Source organism: Tinamus guttatus, unplaced genomic scaffold, assembly GCF_059628265.1.
Source record: "Tinamus guttatus ecotype Peru unplaced genomic scaffold, ASM5962826v1 Tinamus_guttatus_pri_ptg000714l, whole genome shotgun sequence".
NCBI classification, from domain to species: Eukaryota; Metazoa; Chordata; class Aves; order Tinamiformes; family Tinamidae; genus Tinamus; species Tinamus guttatus.
In genome coordinates, this window is record NW_028289248.1 from 185,061 (window position 1) to 204,448 (window position 19,388).

General features: G+C 48.3%; 1 protein-coding gene across 2 annotated transcripts in view; it reads left to right on the forward strand.

Moving 5' to 3' along the window:
- Window positions 1–1,501: 1,501 nt before the first annotated feature.
- Window positions 1,502–19,388, forward strand: part of LOC104576159 (alpha-2,8-sialyltransferase 8E-like) — a 49,262-nt gene continuing 31,375 nt past the window's right edge. For both annotated transcript variants that reach the window (XM_088537021.1, XM_088537022.1), the window contains exon 1: window positions 1,502–1,810. In XM_088537021.1, coding sequence (XP_088393147.1) covers window positions 1,680–1,810 — 131 coding nt within the window. In that variant the 5' untranslated portion in view covers window positions 1,502–1,679. The remainder of the gene's footprint in view (window positions 1,811–19,388) is intronic.

Genomic DNA, 19,388 nt, shown 5'->3' on the forward strand with positions numbered 1-19,388 from the left:
TTATGCTCAGCTGATAAACGAAGCCTTTAGACGGGTTCACAAATGCGTATGTGGCAGCTGTGAAAGGGATTGAAGGCAAACATGTGCGAGGCCTGGATTCCTGCACCGTAACCACAAAGTCAAGGGATTACAAAGGGTTGGATCTCCCCTCGGAGGTCTGTGTCTACAAAAGGAGCTCAGGGTGACCAGGTTCCTACCTGAAACACTTTCCTTTTGTGCTAAAAATAGGCAAAGGCTGCTTTAGTCTTTGTTTCTCTTGCCTAGGTTGCTGTAGTTCATGTGGAGGACTTGCCCTAGTTTCAGGAACTGGCCTGAAGAGGTCACACACAGTTATCTGCGGCCCTTCCTCCCATGCAGCCCCAATTACTGCGGGGGCAGAGTGGAGAAACAGCCCCTGCTCACAGCTACACACAGCTGGGCTGCTGGCACACGCAGCCTTCTGCGTATGCTGATTGAACTGCTGGAACATTCATTCACATCAAAATCCTGCCCTTCTCTTAGATGAAGCATTTTTTCTCCCTTGTTTTGCTTTCAAAATACTTCTCCCACTCAGTTATTGGGGTTAAACAACCTCCAAGTCAGGCATTTCATTTACAGAGAAAGCTCTCATAGGCATTTGCTTTAAGGAGTGAAAGACTGGGGGCAGATTTTGCTCCCCTGGATTGCCCTGGGAGCAGAATTGTGTCCCTCCTGACAGCAGGGACCTTTCAGAAGAGTTACCCTGGCCGTAGATCAAGTCTTGTTGCTTCACCCTTACAAAAGAGAACTGCTCATTGCGCAGGAGCAATCAGAATATTTGTCTCTTTAAATGAATAGTTTTGTACAGCCTACACTGAGGGGCAGTCTCTCCCTCTCTGCGGCTGTGAGGCTACTCAGAGCCTCCAACAAATCAGCATGCAGGAAGGGAGAGCTCTGTCCTTGAGGAGCTGCATGGTGACCTTGCTGACGCTCACTCCGCAGGAATAACGGGAGGAAACAGAGGAGCCCAAGTAACAAGCGCTGTGTGACTAAAGGCACCGCATTCCACATGCAAATTCTGAAGGCACCCTACGGATGCCCCATCTTGCAGCTTCCCTGCTCGCCTGACCAGATTGCTGCTGTTGTTTTTGCAGGGGGCTGAAGGAAATCCTCATGATCATTGCACGCTCGCTCGGTCATAGCACATGCCGCTCACGTCTCCTCGCAGGCACCGTTCGCTGGAGTCACTGAGCAGAAGCAAAGACGAGCTGGCGACTATGTGTTTGCAAAGCGGGTTGCCGGAGTGCTGCGTTTGCCATTGGCTGCAGTTTTCCAGTTTATTTGCAGCTTCCCCCATCTGGAATATGGAAATGGGATTGAAGTAGATAATTGCTAGCAGCGGGTTTGCAGGAGAGGCTTAGAGGGAGTAGAATGCCTCTCGCATAGCACATGCTGCCTGCACCGAACGCGCTCTGAAGAGATGATTTTAGATGTTCCCCACGTCTGAATCTCCTGGAAACTCTCTGCTGGAAGCTAGCCGATCCCGGAGCAAACATCCAGAAGGGGCAAGGAAGGGGCAGCAGGGCTGAACAATGGGATACCTTATCCTTGGATTTCTCGTAGAAAAGACAGCCAGCATCCCCGTCTGCTTCCTGGGAAAAAGGGCATGAAGGTGACCATGGACTGAGCTTCCCCCAGCAGAGCTTCAGCGGCTGGTGAGGATGGGATACACTGACCCTTCATCAAGCAGAGATTTTCTGGGAAACAGAACTTTTTTCTTCATATTCATCTGCGCTTTTGTCATGGTCACCTTGCTGCAGCAGATATTCTATGGGAGAAACTATCTCAAAAGGTAAGGGAGGATGTGAAAGGATGGAAAAAGTTGTCTGGAAAGGTGAATTGAGGGTGAGATCCAGCTGTACCATTGCACGGGCTTGAATCACTTCTCTGTGTTGTGCTGACAAGGTTAATCTCTCTTGGGAAGATGCATCCGGCATCTATAACGTCTCTTAGACTACTAGCAAAAGCCAGTGTTAGGCAGGATAAGATTTGTTTATCTTCTGGACTGTGTTTTATTCTGCAGCTGCTGTAAAAATCTGGGTTTTACTTAAGTTTCAAGACTTCTGCCAATGGGGTATCTGCCTCTGGTCAGAACATGAGATACAGGCTTTTCACCCTATGTAAATTGAAGCTGAAGTGTCTCCAGAGGTCAAATTATTGCAGAACTCACTCGTCGAAACTTTAATGTTGTTAGAAGCAAAAATGCAGATGCTTTTCCTAAAATCAAAGCAGCCGTGTTAGTGTTTCAGAGAGCAAGGAGACTGCTTTACGTTTTCACTGCCGTCTTCGCGTGAATTTACTGCTGAGACTGATTTGCTGTAGATCATGTCAGTCTTTGATCTGCAAATGGCACCGCTCTTATTACAGCAAACACCAGTGGGGATCCTCGAGTGTTTAACCTTGACCCACGCAGGGTTTATTTTACTTAAATCTGATTTGAAGTGTTATGGTTGGTATGATTTTTAAAAGGGAATGTTTCTCTTACATGCTTTGAGGTAAGTGAGTTTCGGTAGCGTAGGTAGCTGCTATGGAAGTTTCTACTGTAATTTAGCAGTAATTTAGCCAAAAGATGGTTCAGTTCTTGCCTAGCTTGCAGCTCATCTAGTGCCAAGAGCAAGCAAAATGCTGACAGTTGGAAACTGTTTTGCACTGGGGGAATAGCAAGTGTAATAAGAATATGTATAAACAGGAGTGTTGTGGTTATAGATGGAGCAATTTGAGCCCCCTGCTCAGCATCAGGGCCTTGGCCGGGGAATTCAGGCTAGTGTGGGGCACCTCACTTCCCAAAAGATGTGATTTAGTTGGAAAGAGCCGAATTGTATTTGTTTAGCTTGGAGAAAATCAAGGGGAGAGACGATAACTGTCTTGAAATACCCAAATGGTTGCTGACACAAGGAATGTAATAAATTGCTGCGACAACCCCTGTGATGAAATCATATGCTAGGTCCGTTTTTCGAATCGAAGGAGAAAGAGGCAAACACCATCGATATATTGTGCTTTTAATGATAGGAGAAAGATAATAAGTATTACCAGCTAGCTGGGGTCTGAGCTTTCCCATGCAGGGGTCACACCACGGACCCCGACCGCTTCAGTCGTCCCTCTTTTATACCATTCTTACCCCAAAAATGTCCCCCCTCCCGTTTTCCTGTTCTGCTTTCATGTCAATGTTACCTATATTTTATTGCTGACTACACATCTGAATAAGCAACCCCTCCATGCAGATCATCCTGACTTGCCATATATCAGGAGTCCTTGCAGATAGGCAACCCCTCCATGCAGAGCCACCTGTCTTGCCAATTATCAAGAGTCCTTGCACTTTGAGACTAAGTATTGACTAGCTTATTAGTACACTCTACATTAACTATTTAATCCCTACACATAGGCTTAAGTTACAGCAGGAAAGATTTAGCTCCAGACACGCAGGGAAAATTTTGAAGGGTGAGACTTCCCAAGGAGGTTTAAAATCTCATTTTTGGGGGGCTTCTGGAGTGTGTTAGAAGGTGCTATAGTAGCGAGCCCCCTTGTACTCTGAGGGATGACTTGATGGCCAGTTGTACTCTGAGGGATGACTTGATGGCCAGTTGAGGTCTCGCCTTATTTTCTCAGTTCTTCCCATTTGTCCTAAAGCCTTTGCAGCCCTAGTCATTCTAAGCACGAATAACTGCGGTAGTAAATAAACCTCAAGCATAAATTGAAATAAAAAATGATAAAGTAAAATATTATCACAAAGGCACTTCTCTGTTGCAGTCAGCCTGGAGCCAGTGACAGGCAGTGTCTCCTCAGCAGATGGGGGAGCTGAGCAGGAGAAGTGGGAGCTGCAGCCACAGGGCCAGCGTGTGACCAGGCAGCTCATTGGGCGGCCTCGCATGTGGTCAGCGCATGATCACCTGTCTGATTGGCTGGTTGGGTTGCTGGGCTCCTTGTGCTGCCGGGCAGGGTGGGGGCTGCTCCGGGCTTGGAAGCTCTGTAAGTAGCATTTAACCCTAAATCAAGGTCTCTGGCTCACTGTCACCGGGACCCTGCTCCTCAATACTCCCGCACTTCTCAGCTTTCTTTCCTGCTCTTGCCCTCTCTTTCTGCGGTTTGTTAGGGTTTCAATGTGCCCTTGGCACTCGGCTGTCAGGGAGGAAGCAAAGGGACGGTGCCCAGGCCGTTTGCGCTGGTCCCACTCCGTGCAAAGGTTCATGCAACCTTCGCTCAGTCTCTTCTTTCATAAATCCCCCGTATTATGAAAAGACAGGCAGGAGAGGCTGCTCCGGGAAGGAAATTCTATGGTAAGTCTGCTCCACTCAGGGAAATTAAGGAAAGGGGCCAGATTCCAGTTAGGGTCTCTCCTAGCAAAGGGAGAGGACATAGCAATGAGATTTATAGGCATTCTCACATGTTTTCACACACCGTACAACATTACTCACTCCTTCCCCTGCTGTTTTGTGTTGTGTCATCTGCATGGAGAAGGCCAAATCCTGCCCACCCGTTTTTTCACCTGGGTTTCATCCAGGAGGGATGGGTTGCTCTCAGCAAGGCAAATGTCTCGTCCTCCCAGAAGCAGATAAACCTGAGCGAGAAGGGAGACTCCAAGCCTGAAAATGACACTGAGAAACTCTGGTCTTTGTAGCTCTTAATCCTGAGTGAAAAGAGTGATGAAATGAGATATAATTAAGGGACTTTAATATGGATCTCTGGGGTAATTATTTTTATTTGAGGATTAATATGTTGATTAAAAATCCACTGCATTGATCTGCTAAAGTATCATAGAATGCTTGAGGTTGGAAGGGACCTCTAGAGGTCATCTAGTCCAAGCCCCCTGCACACAAGGGTCACCTAGAGCATGTGGCACAGGACTGCGTCCAAGCGGGTTTTGAAGATATCCAGAGAAGGAGACTCCACAACCTCTCTGGGCAGCCTGTTCCAGTGCTCTGTCACCCTCACTATTAAGAAATTTTTCCTTAAGTTCCTGTGGAACTTTTGATGCTTTAGTTTCTGGCTGTTTCCTCTAGTTCTGTCAGTGGCCACCACTGAAAAGAGGCCTGCACTGTCGCAGTCCTGGTGGCCAAAAACACAAACAACTGGGGTAGATGCAACGCAAACTACGCTTTATTGTTCTCCAAGTACATTATTTATACCGAGCTTTCCTCGTCATGGCTGCTGCTTATTGGTGAGGACTACAAAGGACAGTAGCTAGTGACAGAGTTATGATTGGACGATTCTTAGCTTGGCCAGTTTCTGCTCTGTGGCCAAAACCTCCTTAAACTTAAACTTTTCAAGGTTAATGTTCACTGCTAAGGGAGCCAGGGATTCCACAGACCAGCGGCAATCCTTGACACTGCACCATCCTCCTCACTGCCTCCCTGTGAAATGGTGCAGTTTGAAAGCCGTAGTGGTGGTGAGGGGGAAAGGAGATATCAAATCAGTATCGGATTCACAAACAGTCCATGGACCGTAGGTTGGATCGCCTTCCTAGGAGCGAATTGAGTTCCCAAATAGTGTGATCAACTATAAGCTCGACCCTGGCAGTATCGGATTCACGAACAGTCCATGTAGGTCCGATTGCCTCCCCCCAAACAAGTAGTCGAGTTCACAAACAGTATGATTTATTCAAATGCAACATTTACAAAGCAGGTTTCGGATGTCAGTACAGGAAATTCTCTACTAGAGCGTGGGGTTTTTAGCTAGCTCTGATGTACAAATGTGCAATCATCACTCACCCCAGAATATGGGAGAGGGCTCTCAGTCTCGAGTCTCCTCAGGCGGCGCGCCAGTCTGAGGGGAGGAAAGGGGGATCAGCCCGTCAACTGAACCAGGAGTTACGATGGATTCTTCTCTCACTCCTTAGTCTCCTCAGGCAGCGTCCCAGCACGAGGGGAGGGAAGGGGGATCAGCCTCTCGACTGACCCAGGAGTTGCAATGGTTTCTTCCCCCCTCCAAACCTTTTCATCCTTAGTTCACCTTTTATACTTTTCTTTACATTCAGGTGGAGCTTGAGTGACTAGAGTCATACTTAACATTGTTATTGATTGGGGAAAAAGTTTCTCACTTTCATTTAAAGGTACAGTCAACAGAAAATCTAGAGCACATGCTCAGTGAGGGGTGGTCGTACCTCGGAGGCGGGTAACTTTTGGGATGGAGGTGTGGTTTTCACATTATAATGAGCAAAGTTCATCTGAAAGGAGTGATTTGCCACCTTTTCTGGCTCAGCAGCGGACTTGTTATCGTATATCTCCCATTAGACAGCTACTGTGTGGCTTATCAGCAGCCCAGCACAGGGAGTGCAACAGAGTTTGGCTGCGGTGTCTTCACTCCACTCCATCCTCCGTTACTCCCCTTTGCAGCTGTGAGGAGGGCAGATTGTGTTGCCCAGGGAACCGTGGAGGAGCAGAGTCCGTGCGTACCAACCATCCTGGAAGTGGCAACTGTGTATCACCCCAAGCAAACTTTGTAATGTCAAAACTTCGGTTAGGCCCTAGTTTTCCTCTCAGTTCCTGCTTTCAAACAATTCTTCCACAAACAATTCTTCCACACTCCCTTGAGGTAATTATTTACACTGATCAGGTCTCCTCTCAGCCTTCTCTTCTCCAGGCTGAACAGGCCCAGCTCCCTAAGCCTCTCCTTATAGGGCAGATGTTCCAGGCCCCTGATCATCCTTGTGGCCCTTGTTGGACTCTTTCCAACAGCTCCACATCCCTCTTGTACTGTGGAGCCCAGAACTGGACACAATACTCCAGATGTGGCCTCACCAGGGCTGAGTAGAGGAGCAGGATTACCTCCCTCGACCTGCTGGAGATCCCAGGATCCCATTGGCCTTCTTGGCCACGAGGGCACACTGTTGCCTCATGGTCAACTTGTCATCCACCATGACACCCAGGTCCCTCTCTGCGGAGCTGCTCTCCAGAAGGTAAGTAAGTCCCCAGCTTGTACTGGTGCCTGGGGTTATTCCTCCTCAGGTGCAGGACCTTGCACTTGGCCTTGTTGAATTTCATGAGGTTTTTCACTGCCCAGTTGTCCAGTCTGTCCAGGTCCCTCTGGATGGCAGCGCAGCCCTCTGGGGTATTGGCTACTCCTCCCAGTTTGGTATCATCAGCAAACTTGCTGAGGGAGCACTCTGTGCCTTCATCCAGGTCATTGATGAATAAATTGAACAGGACTGGACCAAGGACTGACCCCTGGGGGACCCCATTAGCCACAGGCCTCCAACTGGACTCTGCACCGCTGATCACCACCCTCTGAGCTCTGCCATCCAGCCAGTTCCTAATCCACCTCACTGTGCACTCATCTATCCCACACTTCTGGAGCTTGCCCAGGAGGATGTTGTGAGGGACGGTGTCAAAAGCCTTGGTGAAGTCGAGATAGATGACATCCGCTGCTCTCCCCTCATCTACCCAGCTGGTCATTCCATCATAGAAGGCTAAAGTAGGTTAAATGCTGTGGACTTCTGCTTAAATCCAGAGCTGCAGCTCGCCTGTGTATTGATTCATCTTTCCAGGGCTCAGCTCACTGCTGAATTTTCCGTTGAATCAGATGCTCAAATGAGGTCTGGCCTTTTTTTTTTTTTTTTTGTCAACTTTTGTGTGGCCAGCAGGGAATAATGCTGGAATACATCAGGAAACTGCCGCTACTGTAAAAAATGTTCAAATGGTCACTGAAATGGTCTCATCTCCCCACCTGTGGTATTAGGGAGCTCAATAGGAGAGTCCTTGCCTGCTTTGACAAGACAAATCTGTCAGAATAATTATTTGCTGTGTATATTTATTCTGTTGGCAGGGACCCTGCTAAATACTGGTTTTCTAGCAGCCTGATTTTTGCATAGAGTGAGAATCAGCTGCAGAAGTGAATCTTTAAAAATGCTTCTTTTTTTTTCTTTTTTTTCCCCAGGCCACAAGTGAGAAGAACTTATTTTAAAAGCTATTAAAAAAATTAAATAAAGACTACGCTGGAGTCTGTTGAGGGGGAAACATGCAGTAGTTCAATCACGCAGCAAGAAACAGTAAGCCTTCATATGGAGGCAGCCTGTGTTATTTGAAAGCTTTATGTCTTTTAAGTGAGAATAAAACATCACTCCTCTATAAGTGTGTGCACCCTATAATTATCATCAGACTCTTATAGCTTGAGTGTATACCACCATTTTGGTATTTCTGAGGCAGTTTTTATACAATAGTTGCAAATTATTTCTGAGACAGCTTTTACCCCTTTCCTTACCCTCATAATATAAAGATATATTATGATCAACTTTTGCACAGTATGGACAGATGAGGAACAAACCCACAGAAACCAAAGCTGGACTAGACCTTGAAGGATCACTTAGCCTGTCAGACAGGATCAGATCTCACTTCCAGGGAGAGCAGCAGTTGCAAGTTGGATGCAGGGGCTGCATGTGGCTGAGCTGCATGTTGTCCTAAACTGTGGTCCTGGGGAACTGCAGCTACCTCGTGTCCTCTGCCCTACTCTTAACATCTTCCAAAGATGTTAGCCTTCCTAAAACCAGCTATTCAAGGGCTTTAGCTCTCCTTCCATGTAAATATTTTCCCCAAAAGACACAGCTGAAGGTCACCTAATGAATGAGTCAGCTCTCTAACACAGTCCTGTGTCCCCTCCATTTCTAACCAAAGTGAAATATTATCCCAGGGAAATGACATGTGGCCCATGAGTCACTTTGCTGAATCCTGACCGGGTTTTGTGCAAAGCAGGTCTTGGATTTTGTCCATTTTATTCAGAGGAGAAGGGAACTGAGAACTTCAGGAGACAGCAAAGCCTTGACTTCCCAGATTTTCCTCTCTGTTCAGCATATCTATCCCACTGCTTTCCACATCTTCCTATGACTGGTGCATACCAGATGTTGCTGATGTTGCTCTAAGTAGTTTATTTAGTGCACTGAGCTTCTCTCTAGCACAAGAAGAAGCTGTTGGTTGTCCCTGCAGCAGCTCTGCACACAGCCCAGTGTTTCTGGAAGGAATTTCTCAGTCTGTTCTCTCTAAATGTACTGGACTGTATCCCAACTGTGTGCACACCAGTTATGTGATCCCCCTTGATACTACATACACCAATATGTCTAAGTGGAGTATGCACATAGTATAGGGCACATTATCTTAAGATGACTGCATCTAGTCTAATGTAGGAAGAGCAGTGTAGGGATGTGCAGCCATACGGGGACCTCCCCAAGAACGTTCTGCTTTCCAGAGAGCCATGGGGAGCTGCAAGGTGTCACCACCATCATGTCTAACTCACCTTGGAAAGGCAAGGAGCTGAGCGACTGCGCTGAGGAGAGAGGTGGAAACAGGATGGAGAAGGTCATTCAGCTGCCTCCAAAGTCCTTCCTAGCTACTGGTCCTATTCCGTTTCACATTTTTTGCTGTTGGTTGCTTTACATAATGCTCCTGCCTTCCCAGATTAAGTAAAAGGAAGGAGCTTGCAAGTACCTGAGCTGTGAATAAAAGCTCTGCAAAAATTTGCATGTGTTGACAGTTCTATCACAGGTCGCTGTCGACGCGGGGGTCTCGGACACCACGGACACGATCAATGTGATCAAGCAGTACCAGTTTATTTAGGGTTCCAATCGCGCTTATATGCAAGACTTCCCCGTACACGCGAGGGCTTCTTTACAATGATTGGTTAAGACCCCGCGTCTATGCATCTAACTATACAGTGTGATAGGCTAACTAACAGAGGCTAACTAACAGTGCCCACGTGTCCTTACATTTAACAACTGCTCAGCTCATTAACTCCTTATCTGACTCTCAGCTGCACTCCTTATCTCTTAGTTAGCAGTCCTTCCGTCCTTATCTGGCTTGCTCACAACATGACCACTGGCCTTCAGAAATCCCACAATTCCCCCTTCTTGTTTTTGAGCGAGCCAGAATTCTTGATGGTTTACCCAAAATATGTCTTTGATGGCCTTGTCCACCGTCTGTCTCAGACACTTAATCAGGCAGGGAACGACAACCAAAATGGATAAGAAAATTAGCAGAATCATCAAACCCGTTTTGATCAGTGATTGTAGCCAGCCCGCAATGCCCCAACCTTTGAACCAGTTGTCCAGCCATGACAGACCCTCATCCTCTGTAACTTTATGCAAAATCCTTGCGTGATCCCAAATGTCTTGGACATCCGTAAGTATTTTGCCGGACTGATCAATATAACTGCAACATGTTTCATTTATCAGGGTACATACTCCTCCAGCCTGTGCGGTTAGGATATCAAGGGCCCTTCGGTTTTGTAAGACTAATTTTCTCAGGGAATCCACCTCTGCAATCCAAGAATTGCTTCTGCTGTTCTGTTAGCGATGATTTCCATTTCACCTGAAATATTTAGAATCGCCCTTTCTAATTGAACAATACCAAGGGTTGGCAAAAGTGCCCTAACAAAACTATGGAATTCGGTATTGTATCTTATTAGAGGATTATTAATCTCTCGTTCGGTTCTAGACTTTCCCCAAAGGCCCCTTACTATTCCCCTCATGTCTGAATGGTTAAATACTGTTAGCGGGGGGGCTGACACTCCCATAGTACACTCTCCTGACCAGTTGCCTGGGAGCTGTTTTCGGGCAACTTGGTCTCTGCACAGCCACCAATGTCCCCCTGGCAAGTTGCAGGTTGCTCTTATTCTCAGATATGTTTTCGTTGTGGCTCTTCCCCATAAATAGTCAGCCCAGAGTCGGTCTCCTACTCCCACAGAATAGCTACTTGCAGAATTTGCATTCCTGCTATGGGTCAATTTAAGCTTTATGGTCGTCCAGTGGCCTGTTTTGTTTTGAAAGGTGCCTAGATTCGGGCCTGATTGATAAGTTATAATTTATATAGGGCACCGTGTTATTAACCAATTGAAGTATAAAGGGCGTTCCTTCCATTGCGACATTCTCCTGTGTACACTGGTATGACATATTGAGTAGGCTATACGGATTCAGGTCTGTCCAGTTGCTTAAAGGAATACCTAACACCGGTGCATCAAATCGATCTGCTGTCCCACAAAGCCAACAACTCTTGATTTGGGTATAATTAACAATTCGCCTAAGAAGCATAACATATCCATTAGCACTAAAAGCAGCATTAATCCCTATAATAGCGTTAAAAGCAATACTACCTCCTAAAAGCCACACTATATAGCTAATAATAACGGTAACACTTCCTCCTCCCATGTTGTTCTTCTGCAGGTTCACTTTCCACAGCTTTGCTTATCTCTGCTCACTCACTTCCTTTGTAGGGTAATCCTCAGGGGATTGTCAGGGTCCTCAGAGACAGTCCACTTATCTGTATCTCGATCAATTTGAGGAGGAACTAATTCTTCTGTCTCATTGTTCTGAAAGAGAGGAGCATCAACATCACCCTCCTGACTCGCAGAATCTCCTTCCGCGGCCTTCCTCCATGGCTTTACCCACCTCGCGAGTATCCATATCGGTCCCTCTTCTGCGAGTACACACGCATACCCTTGACCATGCATTAAAACCTCGTCCGGACCCTTCCAGTCACCGGTTTTCAGATCTTTGTACTGGACCAATACCTTCCTTCTGCAGTAATCTGACCCACCTCGTAAGGCACTGTTATGTACAATAATCGGGGGTTCTATACGATCCCCAGTGAGGCGTAAGAAATTAAGCACATAAAGCACTTTTGCAAGTCGTTCAGCTGGCGGGGCCCCAATCATTCCCCCTTTTTGTTTTTGCAAAAGTGACTTCAGAACTTGGTGCGCCCGCTCGACAATGGCCTGACCTGTAGGAGAATGGGGGATGCCTGTGGTATGTGTTATGCCCCACTGTTGGCAGAAATGCCAAAACGTTTTAGACACGTAGGCAGGCCCATTGTCTGTTTTTATAGCCAGCGGAGCACCCAAGGCCGCAATTGCAGTATGCATGTGCCGGCAAACGTGCCGCGCTGTTTCCCCTGCCTGTGACGTTGCCCACGTTGCCAACGAGAAGGTATCTATGCTCACATGTACGTACTTTAAGTGACCAAACTCAGGGACATGAGTGACGTCCATCTGCCATAACTGTAGCGATTGTAGCCCTCTGGGGTTAACTCCCAGACCTATACCGACCCCAGATTGTTGGCACGCCGGGCAAGCCTGCACTATTCCCCGGGCATCTCCTACGGACAACCGAAATTGCCGAGCAAGCATTTTGGCTGACTGGTGGAAGAAATCATGGGATAGACGCGCTTGTTCAAAAGTGTTTACAGGGGGACCCACCCACGCTGGAGTTACTAAATGGTCCGCCCTTTCCTTACCGGCAGCTAGACCAAAAGGAGCCTGGTGACTCCGGATATGCATGATAAAGAAAGAAATCTGGCGGGCAGCCAGAAGATGCAGCAGCTGGTGTAACAGCGACTGCAGCACTGAGTCGTTCATGGGCTTCAGCATCGACCCCTCCAGGCGCAACACCGTCCCAACTACGTACAGGGAGTCTGATACAATGTTAATCGGCTCCTGTGACCAGTTCTGAAAGACCCACAGAACTGCGCGAAGCTCTAAGGTCTGCAATGAGTCTCCTTGCACCCCTGGCAGCAACTCGTGCTTCCAACCATCGGGGGTTTTCCAGGTGACCGCCGCTCGATGGGACCTCCGCCCTGCATCCGTAAAGATAGTCTGACCCTTTACAGGGTGTTCAGAGCGAATAGGCAATTGTTCAATCACTTGATTCTGAAGAAGCGGCAGCAACCTGTCTCTCAGGTAATGAGTAGAGATCGCACCAAGGAAGTCGGTCACAGCTATTTGGAACTCTCCCGAGCTGGCCAGCAGCCATTCCAGATAAGCCTGAGATGCTGGCACTATTATCCCTGCAGGTTCTATTCCGGATATCTCAACAATTCGTTTTCGTCCTTTCATAATAAGCTGGGCAAACAGCTCTGGCCTAGTAGTGACCGTTTTGCGAGGCTGGTACGAAAGGAAAACCCACTCCAAAATGTGCAGCGTTCGCAAACCCTGGAGTATCTGAGCTATAAGCCCCATAGGATGTTGGCGAGACCCTCCCGAATTAACGATAAGGAACCAAATCTTTTTCTCTAATATTATCCGACTCGCGTAGGCACCCGCTATTTTTTCCGCGATCGCTTGGACCGCCTCCCGCTGTTCCTTAGACAACTCACGTGCCTCACTTGCATTGATTGATGTGCCTAGCAGGGGCATTAGTGGTGCTATATCATCGTTGGTGATACCACATATTCCCCTGACCCACTGTATATCTCCAACCAACCTTTGCACATCCACAAGGGTCCGAACCTCCGTCCTAATTGCTATCTTTTGGGGCCGAATCTCACTCCCCATAATTGTCCAACCTAGATAATTCCACGGCCCCTGGCGTTGCACCTTTTCCGGAGCTATGGTCAATCCCCTTTTACCTAGCTCTTCCCCTACTTCCTGAAAAACCGACTTCATGCACATGTTTTCCCCAGCTATCAGAATGTCACCCATGTAGTGATAGATCAGCAACTCTGGATGCTTTGCACGTACTGGTTGCAGTGCCCAGGCCACAAATGTTCGACAGATAGTAGGGGAATTTTTCATACCTTGTGGTAGAACTACCCAATGATAACGTTTCGCTGGTGCGGCCTTGTTGATCGACGGTACTATGAAAGCGAACTTCTCTGCATCTTGAGGATGGAGGGCTATCGTGAAAAAGCAATCCTTTAAATCAATAATTAATAAATCCCAGCCTTCCGGTAGCATGACCGGTGATGGAAGGCCAGGTTGAAGGGCGCCCATATCCTGCATTACTGCATTAATTGCCCGAAGGTCATGGAGAAGCCTCCATTTCCCTGACTTTTTCGGAATTGTAAAGATTGGGGTGTTCCACGGGCTTTGAGATGGAACAATATGCCCCGCCTCTAATTGCTCTTGAACTAATTGTTCAACAATGTGCAGCCGATCTTGCTTGAGCGGCCACTGGTCTACCCAAACGGGAGTTTCCATTTTCCATGTTAGCTTCAGGGTCGACTGCACCCCAATGGCCACTACTAAAAAGGCGCTGTAGTCAACCTGGTTCCCATTTGACTCAAAAGATCCCGTCCCAGTAATGCCACCGGAAGGTCCAATATATATGGTCGGGCTCCTATCACCGTCCCATCAGAAAATTTAAAGGTAATTGTGTCCCTGCTGATTACCGTCCACTGTGCTCCTCCTACGCCCATAACAGAGGTGGCGGCCGGAGATATCGACCAGGCGCGTGGCCACATATGCTGAGGGATGATGGATACGTCTGCCCCTGTATCCACCACCATGGTAAGAGTAATCGTCTGGCCCCCAGGATGTTGGAGACGAACAAGCTCCTCCGGCTTGCCCTTTTTAATATCAATGGCCAATAGCATGTTCAGAGGGCCAGTAGATCCGAACTCGCCATTGCACCTCTCTGTTAGAGCATCATGAGGAACGCAGGCCTTGAACGGTATCAGCTGCGCTATCTTACTATGTGCTGGGATTGTTACTGGGGGCGCGCTTGTATACACCATTATCTTAATTACGCCTGTATAATCGGCATCAATTAGACCAGGAACGACAAAGATACCCTGCCGCGATACCGACGATCTCCCCAGTAACAATGCACTCAGCCCCTGCCCTAGCGGACCAGATAATTCTGACTCAATTACTCGCACTCTCGTATCGGTTAGCATGACATCTACTGCGGTTGCCACGTCCACTCCGGCACTTCCCCTTGTTGCTGCGCTGCAGCGCTCCAAGCACCCTGTACTTGTGTCGTTGTGCGGGGGCGAACCGCGCTCGGCCTCCCGTTTCCCGACCCCCTGCATTCCCAGGTGTTATGAGAGGGCTTATTGCAACGATCACACCACTTGCCAGGCAGCTGCCGGCCTCGTTGACCTTCCTGCTGTGCTGGCAGGTTCCTGCACTGCGCTTTAAAATGACCTTCCTTACCGCAATCAAAACACTTCTTATCTCTGTCCCGCTTTCCCCCATTTCATTTTGACTGAGGAACAAGCGGGCGCACCGCCGCCCCTACCGCGGCAGCCATGAACGCAGCTTTCTCTTGTTCTCCAAAACGTTCGACAGCTTCCAACGTTTGGGCAGCAGTTGCACCCTGTGGTAAGAGGCTAAGGGCCTTTTTGGTCCTTTCATTAGCATTATCATAAGCAAGCACGTCTAAAAATTTGCCTTGCATGTCCCCGCCCAGATCCGGGTGGGACGAGATTGCCGTGTGCAGGCGATCAACAAATTTGGAATAAGGCTCCGTCGGTCCCTGCCAGACACTAGTGAAGGCAGGGGACACGTTATCCGCAGGGAGCGACGTTATTGCCTTCAGGGCCAATTCCGCAGCCAGACGCAGAACCTCAATGGAAAGCGCGCCTGCCACTCGAGATTAGCAAATGGCCCTGTACCCATAAGCATCTCGGTTGTAATGCCAAATAATGGATCATTTTGCTGGCGTGGAACAGCGGTAGCTGCGTCACAGAGGCTCTTCCACTTATCCCCAAATAAAATCCGCTGGGATGGTGTCAGAATAGTTTGACTCAGCATATGCGCATCATAGGGGACTAGGGTCTGAGAAGAGAACACATGTTCTATAACTGACTGAGTGTAGGCTGACTTCAGACTGTACTGAGTCACCGCTGACTTAAGTTCCTTCACCATCTTCCAGTCTAATGCCTCCCAATGATCCACCCCCTGGCCATCAGTAAACGCCAGATATGCTGTAATCCCCAATTCCATAAAAGACCCTTCAATGACCGCATCACGTATAATACCCTTCCACCTAGTAGCCGCGCTAGCCCCCCGCCACCGGATACAAGGGCGGGGGAGCAACGCAACAAGGAGGGGGAGGAGGAGCGGAAGGCCACCCAGCACCGCCCTCCGCCCCTGAGTTCGTTTTCGACTCTAAAGCTGCTAGGCGTCGTGCCAACTCCTGCAGGTCCAAGCTGGTCCGGCCGTCGTCCGGTCTCTGCTCTCGGCACAGGGTCGTCGGTGACGTCGGAGAAGAGGGAGTCTCCGGGAGGGGAGGGTACAGGGCAGCCGCCTCTTCACTCCCCGCTGCAGAACCCGGCGCAGGGGCCACCGGATCGGTGGGTTCAGCAGATACATTGTCTGCGGGCACGGCAGGCACATGGTCCGGAGGTGGCGCTGCTGACCCTTTAGGAGCACAGGCTCTATCCTTCAGCCGCTTGGCCGACGGCAATACTGGTCCCATAAACAGCTCCTGAGAGGAGGTAGCCGCTTTCGCCGGCCCACTCTCTGAACTCGGTGACGTGGTAGCCACAAGCACGGCCGTTGCAGCAGCGCGTTTGGCCTTCATTTCCTTTAATACCTGTTGTACCAACCGCCACCCAGTGGCTAATTTGACAGCATCTTTTGACCCCTTACTCACTTCTTCCCACAACTCTGACCCGATCCGGTCCCATGTGGGCATCTCGAAGGCCGCATTTACTGAAGGGATCAAATCCCTCTCACGGGCCCATGTCAATAGTTTCTCGACTAAGGCCTTATATTTAAGTCCTCTCGTAGAAAGGATATGTTGGAGGAGCTTAACCGCTGCTTCTTCCTCAGAGCTTAGCGTGAACCCCATCTCCTCCCCAGCCGCTCACCTGTCCTGGGTGAGATTCCAAATTCGTCTTTACACCGCCGATTTTCCAGGTGCCGGGGCAGCACCTGTTTCGGCTGGATCCTCCCGTACCCTTGGATACCGCCGCTGGTAAGCGCTCCTGGAAGCCTTCGGCGCGAGGGTCCCTGTTCGGGCACCACTTGTCGACGCGGGGGTCTCGGACACCACGGACACGATCAATGTGATCAAGCAGTACCAGTTTATTTAGGGTTCCAATCGCGCTTATATGCAAGACTTCCCCGTACACGCGAGGGCTTCTTTACAATGATTGGTTAAGACCCCGCGTCTACGCATCTAACTATACAGTGTGATAGGCTAACTAACAGAGGCTAACTAACAGTGCCCACGTGTCCTTACATTTAACAACTGCTCAGCTCATTAACTCCTTATCTGACTCTCAGCTGCACTCCTTATCTCTTAGTTAGCAGTCCTTCCGTCCTTATCTGGCTTGCTCACATGACCACTGGCCTTCAGAAATCCCACAGGTTGCCACAGAGGTTCTTCTTGTGAAAAAAAAGGTCCCCAAACCACTTTTTTATCTTCTGTCACCTGGAGATGTTTTTCTGACACATCCCTTTCACTGGCTTTTAAAGAAAAGCATCAAGTGGCAAAAGTTTAAGCCTTGGTGCTCTCTGTGGCTGAGATGGAAAAAGCAAGGCAGTGTTTGAATCCCTGCTCCCTGGAGACTTACTTTATTACTGACATTATCATCTTGCACCTCCACTGCTGAAATGGCAAAAACCCCTTGCTGATCCTTCCCTGCAAATTGCCAGTCCATATCTCTTCCCTAGTATACAGTAATCTAAGGTTACTAAAGTCTCCTTTTTCGTTTATTTCATTTCTCAAATGCATACAAATCGCATTAGTCTGCCTTAGCAAAATTGTGTTGAGTGGCTAATGATGAAGTAATAACTGATTAATACAGGGTCAATTAAATCTTAATTCTGATTCACAGAATAGTCAGTAGCAGCTCGCTTTCCTCCCTCTGTCGTGTCTGGATCTAGGCCTGCTTTTGTCCCTTCAAACAGATATTTTTGAATATTTTGTTTAATAACTGGTTATAACCTGCTGCCTGTTTTTTTACCCTCGTATTGAAAAATGCAGATGTTTGCCCTACATGTATGTGAGCAGGTATGAAATTCAGTGTTACCTACGTTTGTAGAAAGTCAAATCCATAAATCCTGTGTTGTTGGGTTCAGCCTGGGGCCGGTGAGGGGCAGTGTCTCCTCGGCAGATGGGGGAGCTGAGCAGGAGAGGCGGGAGCTGCAGCCACGCGGCCAGCGTGTGACCAGGCAGCTCATTGGGCGGCCTCGCGCGTGGTCGGCGCGTGATCACCTGCCTGATTGGCTGGTTGGGTTGCTGGGCTCCGCGTGCTGCCGGGCAGGGCGGGTGCTGCTCTGGGCTTGGAAGCCATATAAGTGGCGTTTAACCCTAAATCAAGGTCTTTGGTTTCACCCCTGCTGAAGTCTGTGAATTTCATATGCTGCACTGTGTAATCCATGCTGCTCACCCGCTGCTGTTCTGTTCCTCTCAATGCCCTTGCCCACGTTTGATATGTTATGAATTCAAGTGCAGGAGGGGAAGGCTCATAGATCAGCGTGAATAAGTAGCTCAGGAAGGAAGAACCCTAATTCTCTGGGAAGAATGGGAGTTAAAAGTCGTCATTCCCACTGGCTATCTCAGCTGGCTCCTTGTTGAGCATAGTTGCTTTTGGGAATGTTTTCCTTGGGGATCTGCCCCCTCCAAAGGGTGGGTGCAATGCCTTGGTACGCAGCTCTGTTCCTTGTGTTTCTCTGCTCTCTGGACCCGGGGATTTTGAGTTTTGCTGCAGCTGCATCCCAAGCTGTGAGCGCTCGCCTCCATGGCTATTCTTGCAGATGTCCTGGAAATTCAGGCTTTCATTCCTGACCTGATCCAAGTTTCCTGACTGTTCTTACACTCTCTGAATTTTGTTCAGACCTAATTGCTGAGCAAAGCTTTGCATTTTCCTACTTTCACTGTTCCTTGTTCTTACCCTTGATTGCTTTTTCATTTCCTTTCTTTTTTTTTAATTCAAGGGTATGTATTGCTCAGCCGGCCATGTCTCCTTCAGTCAAACTGTGGAGTCAGCCTCCCATTTCTTTGTGTCCTTGCCCTCAATTGCTTGCTTCCATTCTGTTTCTTCATTGGCCCTGCAGAGAGTCACTGTCCTTCCACCCCTCTTTATTTATTGAATTCTATGCTTTAGTTCTCATGGTGAAAATCATAAAAAGCAATCTTGGTCAGTAGTAGTTTCATGGCACTTTCTATAACAACCAATATGGTCAAAGTTTCAATTTTCCCAGTTCCAGTTGAAACTCTTGTGCAGTCAACAGCTTGGAGGGCCTGCACACATGGTAGGATGAGATTGCGCCTTCTTCTAAGCATGGAGAGAGGGAATGTTGCCCACTCCTATGAGTAATATTGAGTACATGTTGACTCTAAATGACATTTTGCTCTTCCTCTTCATCACAGACCCTCCGTGCAATTGGAGCTCCTTGGGTATGTTGACAGTGCAGAATATAGTACAGTGTAGGGACACTTCATCCGCTTCTAAATATATTGGCTTTGGAAAGATGAGATGCCAAACAATTGGTTGAGCCAGATCTCTAATGATGTGGTAAGATTGCTTGTGGTACCCAAACTGGGTCAGGTATCTTTGCACTGAATTACTGTCTAAAATATTGATAGAATTTTCTGATATCTTCAAATATTTGGGATTTCCTTTGACCCTGAGTATGGCTTGGGGCTTGATTGACCTTTCCTCTAGAAAAGTTCACAACTATCCTCACTGTCAACTCATTCGTCTGTGGGCTTTGTGGTTCCC